At 34.2% G+C, this 14,786-nt stretch overlaps 1 protein-coding gene across 1 annotated transcript in view; it reads left to right on the top strand.

Annotated features, from left to right (window-relative positions):
• Positions 1–14,189, top strand: part of LOC126893421 (neurotrimin-like) — a 792,502-nt gene extending 778,313 nt beyond the window's left edge. Inside the window, exons 8-9 of the mRNA XM_050663588.1 lie at positions 9,555–9,677; positions 10,935–14,189. Of these exons, the coding sequence (XP_050519545.1) occupies positions 9,555–9,677; positions 10,935–10,999 (188 nt within the window). The 3' untranslated portion in view covers positions 11,000–14,189. The remainder of the gene's footprint in view (positions 1–9,554; positions 9,678–10,934) is intronic.
• Positions 14,190–14,786: the final 597 nt, after the last annotated feature.

Here is a 14,786-nt window from a genome sequence, read left to right as displayed (position 1 = left end):
GTCAACTGTTACAGCTTTCAGTTGACCTGAAAGCTGTAACAGTTGACAGGAAGTCTTAACGTTTTTGCCATGGCAATATATTATATTATATTGCCATGGCAAAAACGTAAAGACTTCCTGTCAACTGTTACAGCTTTCAGTTGACCTCCTTCAAAACAAAATTCAAGACCTAGGATTATGCTTATCTCCAAACAAATCTAAAATTACTAAATTCAGTAGAAAAGCCACCTCTTCTGCCCCACTAATCTCAATCAACAACAACCCCGTACCTGTAGTGGATAATTGTAGAATTCTGGGAATGATTTTTGATTCTCGACTAAACTGGAAATATCACATAAATACTACCAAAGGCTACTGCCTTAAGCAACTGCTGAATCTAATAAAAGCTCTTTCACACTTTTGTTGGGTGCTCATGAGAATGTACTTCTTACAGTATACAGATCTCTGATACGTTCCAAAATAGATTACGGCTGCTTTATCTACATGTCTGCCTCCAAAAATGACCTAAAACTATTAGATTCTGTCCATAATACTGCTCTTCGTCTATGCCTCGGAGCTTTTCGGTCTAGCCCGCAGGATAGTCTTTATTGCGAAAGTAACGAGCCCCCTCTCTCCCTTCGAAGACAACATCTACTTCTATCATATGCTTCCGCTACGTCAAGTAATCCTACTAACCATATTTACCATCTTACCATCTTCATACCTGACTACTACTCCATTAGCAACCCCTCTCAAAGAGTCATAGATCCTTTTCCACTATCACTAGGCCGTCTATTAAAGAACACAGACCTATATCTCACCCTGCCCATCCCTTTTCCAGTCACTCCTCCCTGGACCAAACACCTCCCTTTATTTAACACATCCCTTACCATTTACAACAAATATGACACACCCCCTGCTCTTATAAAGATAGCATTCCTAGAAATACTAGACAGAACATCTTTTGATTTAATAGTTTATACTGATGCTTCCAAAAATTCTTGTGGTGTAAGATGCGCAGTGACTACTTTAAAAAATCTTATAAGTTCCTCTCGGTTGTCCGCATCATGCAGTATTCACACGGGAGAGCTGTATAGCATTCTCCAAGCCTTTAAATCCATCTCCACATCATTCAAAAATGTAGCAATTTGTACCGATTCGCTTTCCTCCATATTCTCATTAAAATCAATGTTTACTGATCATCCACTAGTTCAGAATATACACGATATATACTAATCTCTTCATGCTCAAGAAACAAAGGTCTCACTTATCTGGCTCCCATCGCATATTGGCCTTGACGGTAACGAAACTGCTGATCACCATGCTAAAGAAGCGGTTACTTCATCTATTAGCCAAATAACCCAAACAACAATCCAAATAAGCAAAGACCTTAAATCCAAGTTCAAAAAGTCAATCCTAAAATCTTGGCAAACTCGTTGGGATAACTGTGACACAGCCTTACACAGAATTCAACCTACACTTATTACTCGGCCAAGTCTTAACAACCTCACCCGCAACGAATCAAGGGTAATAAGAAGACTTAGAATCGGACACACAAAACTGACACATGGACACTTAATGTCCACCAATAATGAACGTCCAACATGTCAAAAGTGCAATACAACCCTTACAGTAAGCCATATTTTAACAGACTGCCAAATGTACACCAGATATGCCAGGAAACACAACATCAAGACGTCGCTTCAAGATATCCTAAACGATGGTACCCCGTCAAAATAGCCCCGTCAAAAAAGCTCCGACAAAATAGTCCCGACATAATATCCCGCACACAAAATAGCTCCGACAAAATAGCCTGCAAACAAAATAGCCGCGGAATAATAGCCCGGCGACAAAATAGCCCCGACAAAATAGCCCCGAAAAAAAAGCTCCCTTCAGAATTCATCATGAAATAATTCTTTAAAAATACATTTTTTCGGAAATGTTAATTATCCTCTATTCAGATGTTTATCTTAACCACATTAAATAAAAATTATCTTTTCAGAGAACTCGAGTCCTGTCTTTCCTGCCTCTTGGAAGTTTGAACATTTAAGTTAAGCGAAAATCAATGTTAATTTATGATATAAACATTTTTTTCTGTTTTCGGGCAACAGTAAAATGCATTTAAATTAAATAAAGTAAATACATTCTTCCTTTTTGTCAAATAATTTAAATTAAAAAAAAGGTTTTGGACACCTTGTATAAATAATTATGTAATTGTTTATAAGAGGCTGTTTTAGCCGAGGCTATTTTAGCCGGGGCTGTTTTGACCGGGGCTATTTTGTGTGCGATCTATTTTGTCGGGGCTATTTTGTTTGCGGGCTATTTTGTCGAGGCTATTAATTTTGTGTTCGGGCTATTTTGACGGGGCTTTTTTGACGGGGCTCTTTTGACCGGGCTATTTTGACGGGTCACGCCTAAACGATACAACTGAATTCTCCAAAGTGCTACAATTCCTGAAAGACATTAATCTCTTTAATAAAATTTAATAGATAATATCAAAGTGCAACACAACCCTTTCAGTAAACCATATTTGAACCGACTGCCAAATGTATGAATACCAGATAGACCAGAAACCACAACATGAAGACGTCGTTTGAAGACATCATAAAGGGTACAACATTCGCGAAAGACATTAATCTATTTAATAAAATAAAATTTAATAGCTAAGTAATATCTAATTGTTATTTGTACTATTAAGAATTTTTTGTTATCTAGTAATCTGTAATAATTGTTTAAATTAACTGTACCATGCCAATGGCCTTAGCTGTCGAGGCATTTAAGCTAAATAAAAAAAATACATACTGGGTTGGGATAAAGTATGGAACCAAGCAAATATCTTTGAAACGAAAAGAACAATATTTATGAAACTTTGCACGCAAGTACACTGACGCAAAAGGCATCTGTTGCCATATTTTTTGTTACTATTCCACTTCCGGTTTCACCGGAAATACCCCTAACTTTTTGCCGATTTTAAAAGAACTTGTTATTTTTAATTCATACATACCAAATTTGGTGGAGAAAATTTGTTAAAAAGTGTCTGTAGATAATTTTTTGTATTAATGCAACGTAATAGGAAATAAACGAGTACCATCTATACTGTAGACTAAAATTGTTATTTACATGCACTGCATGACTTATTTGAATTTATTATAGTAGGTAAAACTGTTACTGAACTAATTGAGAGAAATAAGTTGTATTAAAAATGGTTCATTTAAGTGGAAAAGATCGTATTGAAATATTAATGATAATAAATAGGTTATGGTGAATTTTCATTTTTTGGAAGTGAATTTTCCAAATCCATGGATTGGACGTATAGGATTCATAGAGTGGCCCGCTCGTTCTCCGGACCTCAACCCGTTAGATTTTTTTCTTTGGGTTATCTAAAATTATGTGTTTATGTTAGGCGACCAACATGCTTGCAGGATTTGAGACACAGAATAATAATTGATGAATGTGAACTAATACGTAAGGAAATCTTACAAAAAGTGACTCACGAATTTATTTATAGGCTTGCACGTTGTCAGGAGGTGAACAACAAACATTTTCAACATTTGAAATTATTTTTTTTTATTTTTGATATCATTGGTCTAACTTAAATAAATTAACCTATTTTTTAACTGTAAAGAGATTTATTTCTTGTTTTAATAGTTTTTTCTTCCAAACTTGGTATGTATGAATTAAAAATAACAAGTTCTTTTAAAATCTGCAAAAATATACATGGTGTCCCATTTAAAGTAAATAAGTTAAGGGTATTTCCGGTGAAACCGGAAGTGGAGTAGTAACAAAAAATATGGCATCAGATGCCTTTTGCGTCACTGTACTTGCATGCAAAGTTTCATAAATATTGTTCTTTCGTTTCAAAGATATTTGCTTGGATCCATACTTTATCCCAACTCTGTATAAACAGTTATGTCGTTTATATAGAAAATACACCAAAAACAATTCACTAAGATAAGTCTTCAATATCGAACTCCAATGATCCATTAAAGCCGTCAATGTCATCTTCGTTCATCAACGAATGCCTTCGTTCCCTACGATATTTTCATAGAATTTTTAGCATCCAATGGAATAAGTTCCAATAATTACATTATGTCATTAAGTTTTGGGATAGAGACAGGTTTTCCATTAGGCCACAAAATTTGAAGTTTGGAGGAATACAAATATTCTGTAGTTCTTGTTGCATTTCTTCTGACTCGTTTACTTATGTCTACTTCTTGAAAATGTCCGCGTGATTTTTGCTAAAATATATTTTAAAAGGATTTTCTTTCGATAGCAGTATTTCTTTTGTTTGAAGCCAGTTAATCGAGTTCCCAGTTATATCTTTCTTTCTATTTACAATATTTTTTAAAATATCGCAAATTCCTTTAAACTCTTCTTTTTGTACCATTTGAACTGTTAATTTGTTTCGTTTTCGGCAATTTTTCATAACGTCTATATAATTGTCTGGAGTATACAACCGATGTTGGAGCTTCAGTGCTGATTCTATGTCCCCAAATTCGGGGTCATTGGGCATAAAACTCTGTCCTGATGCTAGAAAGCGCATCGTTATTTTTTTAAAGAAGGTATAAGCTTAAGCACAGATTTTAAAAGCATCACAATTTTAATATTGCGGTTTTATCCTCCGCAAATGCCAGACCATAATATCAATTCAGTTATTTAAGGTGTTAGGTTATCTTGCAAATATTTTAATAAAACTGAACCTACTTCCTGTGCTCCTTTTCCTGCTATGCCTTCGACCCAAACATAGCAATGGCCTCGCCCAGTTTTTCCTGAATGTATACCGCAGTTATTTATAAAGCCAAGTTGCCTTTTGTAAAATACAATGTTTGTTGGAATGCGTGGTAGAGGTAGGGTTTTTTTCCAAATCAAATGTCAGTACCTCCACATTTTCTTCATTTTTAGCTTTTTGGAGATCTGAATTCATGAGATTTCTAGCCGCTTTTGCTTAATCTTAATGAGTATCTCTCAGTCTCTCAAACTGTTTTTTCTCTTGCTCAGATGTAGAACTTTGAATTTTAACTAAAAAATTATCGCATTTATTGCATGTGTCCTTTTTAAGTCGTTTTCTTTGCAAATTAAAATTACCTGACAAAGGATGTCTTTTAATTCGATATCTTGAACGTTAGAAAATATGTTGTGTTGTGTAATAAAGAACTAACCGACTATTCACGGCGCTTGATTCGTTATTACACTTAAAGATGCGGATTTTTGTGACAATGGATTATAATATGCCATTATTGGCGCTTGATTTGATATTCCAATTTTTGTTGTAAGAGTTTTTAATTCTTTAAAATCAACTTGGCGTTTAATTCGATATTACAAATCCTAATGTGAGATTTTTTTTTAAATAAAAGATGTCGCTAATACAGGCGTTTAAAAACCGCTTTTTTGAATTTTTTTACAAATTTGCTATTTGCTATTTGTATAACAAGGGAGGAAAGTGCTACTTTTCCTCCCGAGAATGAAGTTTACTGCCTGACGCGTAGTGGAGGGCAGTAATCATTCAAGGGAGGAAAAGGCACTTTACTCCCATGTTATACATATGGTTTTTCCACCTTCGTCAAATTAATAACAAGTTATTATTCATTTTTACTTAATTTATTTAGGTAACTAACGAACAAAATTTATTAAAACTAAAACTAACAAGTAGGTACAATATATCTGTCAACTGTCAAATATAAGTCAAATTATTAATGTAAACATTGTTAAATCAAAATAACAATTTACTGTTTTTTACCATTCTGTAAAACACAGTGTTTTGGCCTCATTAAATTTATTTCATTCGAAGTACCTGGCTTATTTTCTTGCCCAGATATTGTACTAAATTTTTTGTTTTCTCTTTAATTACCTTTCGTTAGTACTAACTAGTCGTGGTCCTCAGTAAGTAAGAACAAATTGAATTGTTAAGTCGTTTCCTGTAGTTATCAAGTGTCGCCAAAAAACGCCGGTTTCAGTTATAGTAAAAAATAAATTAACCCTTTCTCCCTCCTTCCTTCACCTTACTAATAACTGAAGACTTCTCGACCTACCAGTTAAAATAAGGTAAGAATTTTTTGTTGTTATTTCCCTACAGTCCACTTTAAATTTGATTGCGTAATAAACCAGCATCGCCTAATCGCCACCCCACACAGGTTGTTTTATAAATAAACTTTAAAATGTATAGATACTTACGTAATAAAAAATAAATATTGTACATGGCGTCAATAAGTTAGATTTCATGAATGAAATACCATGACGTCACTTTTACTTTTCCTCCCTAGGGAGGAAAAATATTTTCCTCCCTAGGGAGGAAAAGTACAACTTTGCTCCCTACAATCAGGTCCGGAAAAGTATACTTTCGGTAGAGCTAAGTGGAAAACATCTTTTTATACATAGATTTGCACCCTAGCTGCAAGATGGCACTATTATCTCGATTTTGAATTTTTGGCGGTTAATCCGTTATTACATAACGCGGTCCAAATTTAAGTGCACTGTTTCAGTAAAGAATTAACAACCAACATCCTTAGCGAAAGGCCACACGGGCGATAATTTACTGCGCCGTAAGAGCAGTAAACCTGGCGGGCATTGTTGTAGTAAATAGGAGTTGTCAACCAATGCACCGTCAGGTGTACTGCTCTTACGGCGCCGTAAAAAATCGCCCGTGTGGCCTTTCACTTACGTTGACGAAATGTAAGATCTGCCTAAAATATCGTCGCTGTCCGTGAGAGTGTGCATTTGAATCCGAGACAGTCCTGACCTCATCAACATTATCATTGGCTCTACAATAAAAATGTGGTGTCTTACTGTAATGAGGTGTCATCTGCATACGCTAGTATTTGTACACTCCTATTAATAATGGTCCCTCTTGTTGTTATTCCAGATTCTCTAATAGCTTTCTCTAGGGTAATGTTGAATAGAAGGCACGATAGGCTATCTCCCTGTCGAAGTTCTGTTTGTGTCTGGAAAGTTATTCATATTCCATTCTGACTTACAAAAAAAACCTTAGACTCGACTATTGATAGGGTTGCGTTCACCAATCTCACTACGTGTATTGGGATATTAAATTCTATCATGGCTTTGTATAAAGCATTTCTGTCTACACTATCATAAGCACATCTAAAATCCACAAACAATTCCATACTCATATGTTTTTTTCAAAGCTTGTTTTAGAAGAAATATTTGATGGAGAGTAGACTTTTCTTTGCGAAACCCACACTAGTATTTGCCTATTATGCTTTCACAATATCCCGAGAGTCGTTCGTAAAGGATGTAGGCCAATATTTTCTAGGTCACGTTTAGCAGGGTAATGCCTCTGTAGTTATCACAAATTGTTTGGTCTCCTTTCTTGTGAATAGGTACAATTATAGCTACGTTTCAGTCTTCTTGTAAGTAGTTTCGCTTGCTTCCAAATTAGTTCTACTAGCCCAGCATTTCCCAAACTTATTTTTCCGTGGCCCGGTTATATTTGTGTTTATCCTCCGTGACCCACTAATACCCTGGTGTATATGTACAAGAAAACATATTTAAATATTTATTACAGTTATATGTTAATAAAGAATCATTAGCTCGAACAATGTGTGTGTTTTGTGTTTTATTGGCACTGGTTTTTCACAACCAACTGGCCAGTTTAGCTCAAACAAAAATGTAATAAAAAAATAAAAATCAAATACTTTATTAATGAGAAATATCGTTTTTGGTTAAAACCTTCACTTTTGGAGGAAAAAATGATAATTTTATTCTCAGCTCCGGTTCGACTTCCTAACGATTCCTATACTTATTTTTGAGGAAAGCCAGTGTTGAAACCCTACTTCTTCTTCTTCTACGGCACTACAGCCCAAATTGAGCCTTGGCCTCCTTTATTTTTTGCCTCCACCCTTGCTTGTCTGTGGCTGCCCTTCTCCACACACGGACTCCTAAAAGGGCTTGTGCGTCGTTGTTTACTGTGTCTTCCCACCTTTCCAGCGCTTTCTTGGCTTTCCAACCGGTCTCTTTCCCTGCATTCTAGCATTCAGTGCTCTTTTTGGTAGCCTATCCTCTCCAATTCTTATCACATGTCCGGCCCATTGCAATCTTTGTATTCTAATGAAGTCTGACAGGGGTGATTCCTTATAAAGTTGATAAAGTTCGTTGTTGTATCGACTTCTGAAAATTCCGTTTTCCCTCACAAGTCCTAGTATTCTCCTCAGTACTTTCCTTTCGAATGTGTCGAGTTTGTTTTTGGATGTTTCTTTCAGGACCCAGGCTTCACTGCCATAGCATGTTATTGGTCGAATTAAAGTTTTATAGATTCTCATCTTTGTATTTCGGTGGACACTTTTAGACCGTAATATATGGAAGAGGGCAAAATAAGCTCTGTTTGCCTGCATTATTCTCTTCCGTATTTCTCCATCTTCTGATCCGTCGGCATATATTTCTACTCCCAGGTATGTAAACTTTCCAACCGTTTCAACCGTTTTAATGTCATCTTCGTTGAAAATCCTGCCTAACACTTATAGGTCGTAAAACTTGGTACTCCTGATGGCAAGACAGCCAAAAATCTATCAGTGGTATTTTGTCAAGTATGTCTTTGAGTGCCCTGTCACACGATAGTTCAGTTATACTGACTCAATATATATATCCGTAAGTCTTGTCTCGGATTCTACGTCCATTGTAAATGGATTCCCTATCCATGCTTTGTGGCTGTGGATGGGGGGAAAATATTCCTTCAGATTTGCCCCTGTCCTAGCAGGTATTCCTTGAAAGCGGCTGAAATCTCATCCAACAATAATTCACATTATACTCTTTTTGTAGTTCTGTTAGATTTGTAATTTCCGGCTTCCGCGCGACGTGTCCACAAATTAAGTTTTTGCTGCAGCTTTCACCTTCTCTCGTACTACATTGCTACCTTGTAATGTCATATTTAAATTGTTCAAGAAGTCAAAAATATCACAAAGATAGGCTACCTTGATTAACCAATTGACATCATGAAAACTGTCTTTAAATTTAAATATTGCATCCCTAGCCGTTGGTGTATGTTGTTCTAAGAATATTGAAATTTCTTCCTTCGATTCAATTAAAGCTTTTTAAAGCATTCCATTTGGATAGCCAACGCACTTCGCAGTGTAAAAGAAGATGTTCATGTGAAACGGCGAGGCGGACCCGGCGTTTTGCTTTCATGGCCCGGTACCGGGTCGCGACCCACCATTTGGGAAACGCTGTACTAGCCTATTTATACTACAGTTCAGATTTTTTGCGCCATGTTTTAAAAATTTGGAAGGTATGCCATCTGATCCAGGAGCTTTGTTTTCTTTCAATTTTTGTATTGCTTTGATGACTTCTTCCTCTGTTGGGATGTTATCTTTCTCTCTTTCGTCGTCCATATCTTCGAGCTGAATTTCTGCTTCTTGTAACCTCATTTCATTTCTTATATTTAGTCTACCCTCAAAATGTTCTGCCCACCTTTCTAGTATCTCCTCCTGAATTGAGTTATTAATAACCTTGTTAAATAATGGGTTACCATTTAAAAACGGTTTCCATTGATGGAATAGATCGCATATAAAAGTAAAATCTTTTACGCATCTGTATTTTATGTCTTTAAGTTATACTTTTTCTTACAGGTTCCAAATATCAGTCTACTTTAAACGAGATTGACATATCAGAACAGAAACCAAGTGCCAAAATGGAGTTTAATGGTAATGCCCGTGTAAATTATTCCGAAAATATTGGGGATCGTCTTAAAAGTAAGTTGTTAACTTTTTTTAATTTACTAAAATATGTTTAATAACTGCTTCGCCATAATATTATTTCCAAAGTTGTAGTGGCGTAAGAGCAAAATTTTATAGTATGTCCCAAGAAGTAACACATAAAATTCATAACTTTCTTCCTGATAGAATTATGGCAGTTTTACATTATGCCCACGCGCTATTTCCATGCAATTGCTGTGCTAGACGAAAAATTAAAACATGTTCTATTTTTCATGCTATTTTGATGCAAGTTGTTTTCAAAATTCATGTTGCCAACATAACAAAATTTATTACAGTTACAGACAGTAAAAGAAAACCTTTACTTGATCTTATACTTAATCGTTTTTCTGAATTAAGTGGATTAATTTTCCAGGAGCTGAAGTAAAGTGCACTCGTCCATTCTAAGAAAGTTTTTAAAACTTTGCAGGTCGCTAGCATCCAAGAACTCTTGGGGTAACCTCAAATTTCTCGGTCCTGCATTCAACCAAGGTTTGACCCAGTATTTTCGAGGTTTTCTTCTTTTTATTTTTCATCATTGTTGCTACATCAGCAACATTTAGTAACAACAATGTTTTCTTTACTTATGTTGACATCCTTTACCTTTGTATTTTTATAAATAGTATAATAATTATATTGTTTATTTAAGTTTACATCAGTATTTATATACAATAAAATAACCTCAAATATTGAAATATTTCTTCTGTTGGCAACAATGAAAGTCGTATCTAAAATTGCACAAAAATAGCTCCTATGTAAAAAGACCAGGCTAGGCAAGAGGTGTGCCATGCAAGACGGACTTGCATAGCATGGGACTTGCATAGCCTTGATGTAAAGTCCGCTTTAGAAAAAAACACCACAGCAGGTCCATTTTTATACACAAATTTTAAATTTCTTTGTTGTACATCTAATTTTTTCTGTTTTGTTGAAGGCATTTACTTTTTTAAGTAGGGCACCCTATATTTGATTAAAGAAATGAATAGTTCTTCCAGAGACAAATCTAATGGCATAATGTTTAGTATCATTCTCTAAGTATTTTACATAATATTCGAGGATGTAGCTCTGTAAAAATTGCTGTTGAACCAATTTGCCACTGAGCATATCAGTTTTTCTTGTTCTTCTTCAAACTAATTAGCTTTAATGTCCCCATTAAAAAAAGAGTTATTTGTAAAATTTCAGTATGTTTACCATGTTAAATTAGTTCACTAATACCTATAGCATGGTAAGTAATATTGACATTATGTTTTTTTTTTTCAGTTTGCTCCAGAACTTTTCTATCATCGTTACTCTGGATATTCGTGGTATCACTGATGATACGGTGAAGGTGATATTGTCTAAGTGGTATTTAGTTATTGACTCAGTGACTTTTACGTAAGATAAGACGTTTTAAAATGTAAGTAGGAGTGTAAAATGAGTTTCTATTTAAATATAAATTGAAATTTGACTAGGAAGACAGATCGCTAAAGAACATAGTAGGTATATGTGTTGTAAAGTTAGGTAAACGGGTAATTCTAGGATTACCCGGGTAAAGTGCTAAGTACTTGCTAGGTATCGGTAATATACGATAGTAAATCTTAAATATAATTTGAATAGTTCAAATTTCCAGATTTACTCGAGTAAAACACACTCTACATGCTGCCTCTTGGTTAAATACTTAATTGGGTATACTAGTAATGACAAGGCCGTAACTGTTTGAAATATATATTAATTAAAAAAAAAAAAGAATTTGTGTGTACTTTGTACGCACGTAAGAAGTTATACTTCTATTATAAATATGATTTCAACGAAATAAATACACTTATACTTTTTTTATTTTATTTAAATATTAAACTAATTTTAATGCTTACCACTTTCCAAAATTAAAAAAAAAAAGAATAGGAATAGTCCGGATTTGAACCTAAAGCCATGGTTTGTTAGAACAGTGAGCGACGCACGGCATACGGGTACAGCAGAATCTGTTGTACTCGACGCACAGCAGATTTGACTGGGTCGGTTTGTTAGCATATTCTGTCGCTCTCAAAATAGTTTCAGTTTTCAGTTTGACGTTTGTTCTCACGAAGGGTACATTTATGTACGTAGAAAAATGAATTCTGACAAAATCAAAGCAATCATTTTATTACTCCTAGAAGAGGAGGCGGAAGAAGAGTTAATAATACTACATTTAAATAAAAGAAATAAAAATGTAAACGAAATGTTTTTATGTACATTTAAATGAACAGTCGAAATAAGATTGTTTCAGAACGAGGAAAAATTTCGAGAACATTTTAGATTTAGACTGTCCAGGGATTTATTTGAAACTGTATTACAATTTATAAGGGATGAAATTACTAAAAAACCTTACAACAGAAGACAACATCCGATTTCTGCAGAAGAAAAATTGAGCGTAATTTTGAAGTACCTAAGTTTTTTTTATTTAGAGAAAAAATAAAAATACAGTGTTTAAGTACAAAAAAGAAAACTTCTTAAAAATGTATATCATAAATGTATCTTACATTTCTGCATTGCTATAAATTGATTCTGGCGAAATACAAACGAATGCACGCTCTGAGATCCTATATTGGGTTCCAAAGAATTTTTTGGTCACAAGAAATATTTGTTATGTATAGGAACCAATGTTATGAATAGAACCAATTCATATACCTAATTAATTTGCAGCCAGCTCAGTTTCATATCGCGAAACAATATTCATGAGTTCAGCTTTTATTCTTGCCTTTTCAATCGTAAGAAATTTCGATACTGTGGAAGCCACACTTTCAAAAAACATGTGTATAGAAGGATCACCTGATTTTTGAGCCAATGTCGATGATGTTTCCGACTTTTTAACAAGTTTTTCAATCAAAGCGGTTTGTTCCTCTCGTCCCATTTTTATTTCACTCAGTAATGAGAAATTTATGTTTTTAGAAATTGACTGTTTTCGATTAGGAGACTCTTTGTCAGTCTGAAATGTAAATGTCAGAAATTTCTTGGAAATTTCTCTTATGTGGAAGTTATTGACCATTTGTATTTTATATTACCATTACATTGACCAAAATGGTTTCGAAGTAAAGAGAGCAAGTGTATATTTCTGGCTCCTGGCGACAGGAACCAGGAGTAATAAATCGTATAATACAAGAGTAATAGCAATTAGATGTTCGCTTCCCGTGAAGCATATGGTGTCTTTGAAGGGCACTACTGAAAGGTTTATAGTATCTTTTGTTAAAGGCAACCTGCTTTCCTCTTTGAATATTTACCCAAAATATTGACCTGAAAACAGGTCAATTAACAGAGAACTATGTACATATTTAAAAATATGAAAATAGAATATTAATAAATAATATATTTAATCAAAGCATACTTTAATAGTGATCATGGATCTGTATATTATGGCAAGAAAAAAATTGTGTTACGTGTTGAATAATAACGATACACTTTATTTTGTACCAACGTTGTTTTATTATAATGCATGACTCAGTTTAATAAATAATAGTAATAATACCAATTAATTTAAATACCAATTAAATACTAATAATATCAATTTAATACAAGTGACTTTTTCATTTACTTTGTGCAATTTAAAATATATCAAATCATCTAAACTTATTTTTGTTTGAATGAAATTAGTTTACCACCATATTGTACACCGTGAGTTCAGCTGAACGTTTGCGTCCAAATCAAACACCAGCTGATTCCAGCGCACACCGTCGACGTACACTGCTGTCGGTCTTCAGAGCGCGCAGCTAAGCAGAACCTAACAATCCGTTAACATACAGAAGCCATTCCTTTGATTTGGACTGACGTGCGCGGCGTTCGACTGACTGTGAGTTGTGCGTCGCTCACTGTTCTAACAAACCGTGGCTTCTGTAGACCTCTCGATATGTAGCGGAATGTTCTACCAATAACGCTACGACGTCTCTGTTTATATAGATTCTCGGACAAAATGATAATTCACGGTAACAAACAGACGAAGTGAAGTATATTATTATAAGAAAGCTTTAAGTTTTAATAATACTTATTTTACTCCCGAGGAAGACAAATCCAAAGACACCAAAAATTATAATAAATATATTTACTAAAAATACTAATATATTCTTTTCACACTTTTTTGCACGGATAGGTATACAAATAACTTGAAAGATTTAGCAACTAACGCCATACGGTCTGAGTGCGCATGCGCGCAGAATAATAAAAATTCACTCCCAATCGCGCCTAAAGAAGTGTAAGTTCAAAAACGCATTTTACAGAAAGTAAGGAAAGCAAAACTATAAATACTGCAGAAATAAAAATTATAGTCTATTTAAAAGAAGATAAGCTACTGTATCATTTGCGGTTACAAATATTTCCAGCAGCTTTACATTTTCATTTATTTTACCAAAACCTGGCGAGTAGTTCGCACTTTACCCAAGTAATCCTAAAATTACCCGTTATTTAACTTTACTCGTAACTTATATATACATACATATATCATATATTTGCTCCATATCTTCTACTGATAGTTTATTTATAGTAGGTAAATTTAATTTGTATCTAACTTGACTTGATAATACAATTATTAGTAAATATAATTAATAATATTTAAAGATTTGAGTTTTTCTTTTAAATGCCTGAAATCATTATTGAAATATTAATTTCTTTAACCTATTTTCATTATATTGATCAATATAACAACAAAATTAAAATCGTCAAAAATCAAATAGTCTACTGCAATAGTAATTCAGTGAATAGTGAACTATGTAGTAATGAAGATATCTCAAGATTCAAGAGACCTTGAAAGTCCTGATGAAGACACCAGAGAAGCATTCGAAAGCAAAAATATTTAACGCAGTCTAACCCAGCAACCAAGTAAGCTCAATATTATTTGTTCTACTAAAAGCAATCTTGATTATAAAGTTGATCAGTAAATCAGTGATGGATCCAAATAGGGGACCCCCCAAAAAAGGGTCCAAAATTAAACAACAAGGTTTTGAAATATAAAATATATCGGCTGACATGAGACTTAAACCATAAATAAATAAATTCAACCCAATAAAACCGCTAGTTAGGAACATTAAGAGAACTTAACCCTTATCCGGGCAAGGTGGGCTTGGCGGGCCCGAAACGCCAATTCTTTTATCATAAACTGATAAAAAAAAT

The sequence above is a fragment of the Diabrotica virgifera genome, chromosome 10, assembly GCF_917563875.1.
Source record: "Diabrotica virgifera virgifera chromosome 10, PGI_DIABVI_V3a".
Classification (NCBI taxonomy): domain Eukaryota; kingdom Metazoa; phylum Arthropoda; class Insecta; order Coleoptera; family Chrysomelidae; genus Diabrotica; species Diabrotica virgifera.
This window is presented reverse-complemented; position numbering and strand designations above follow the sequence as displayed.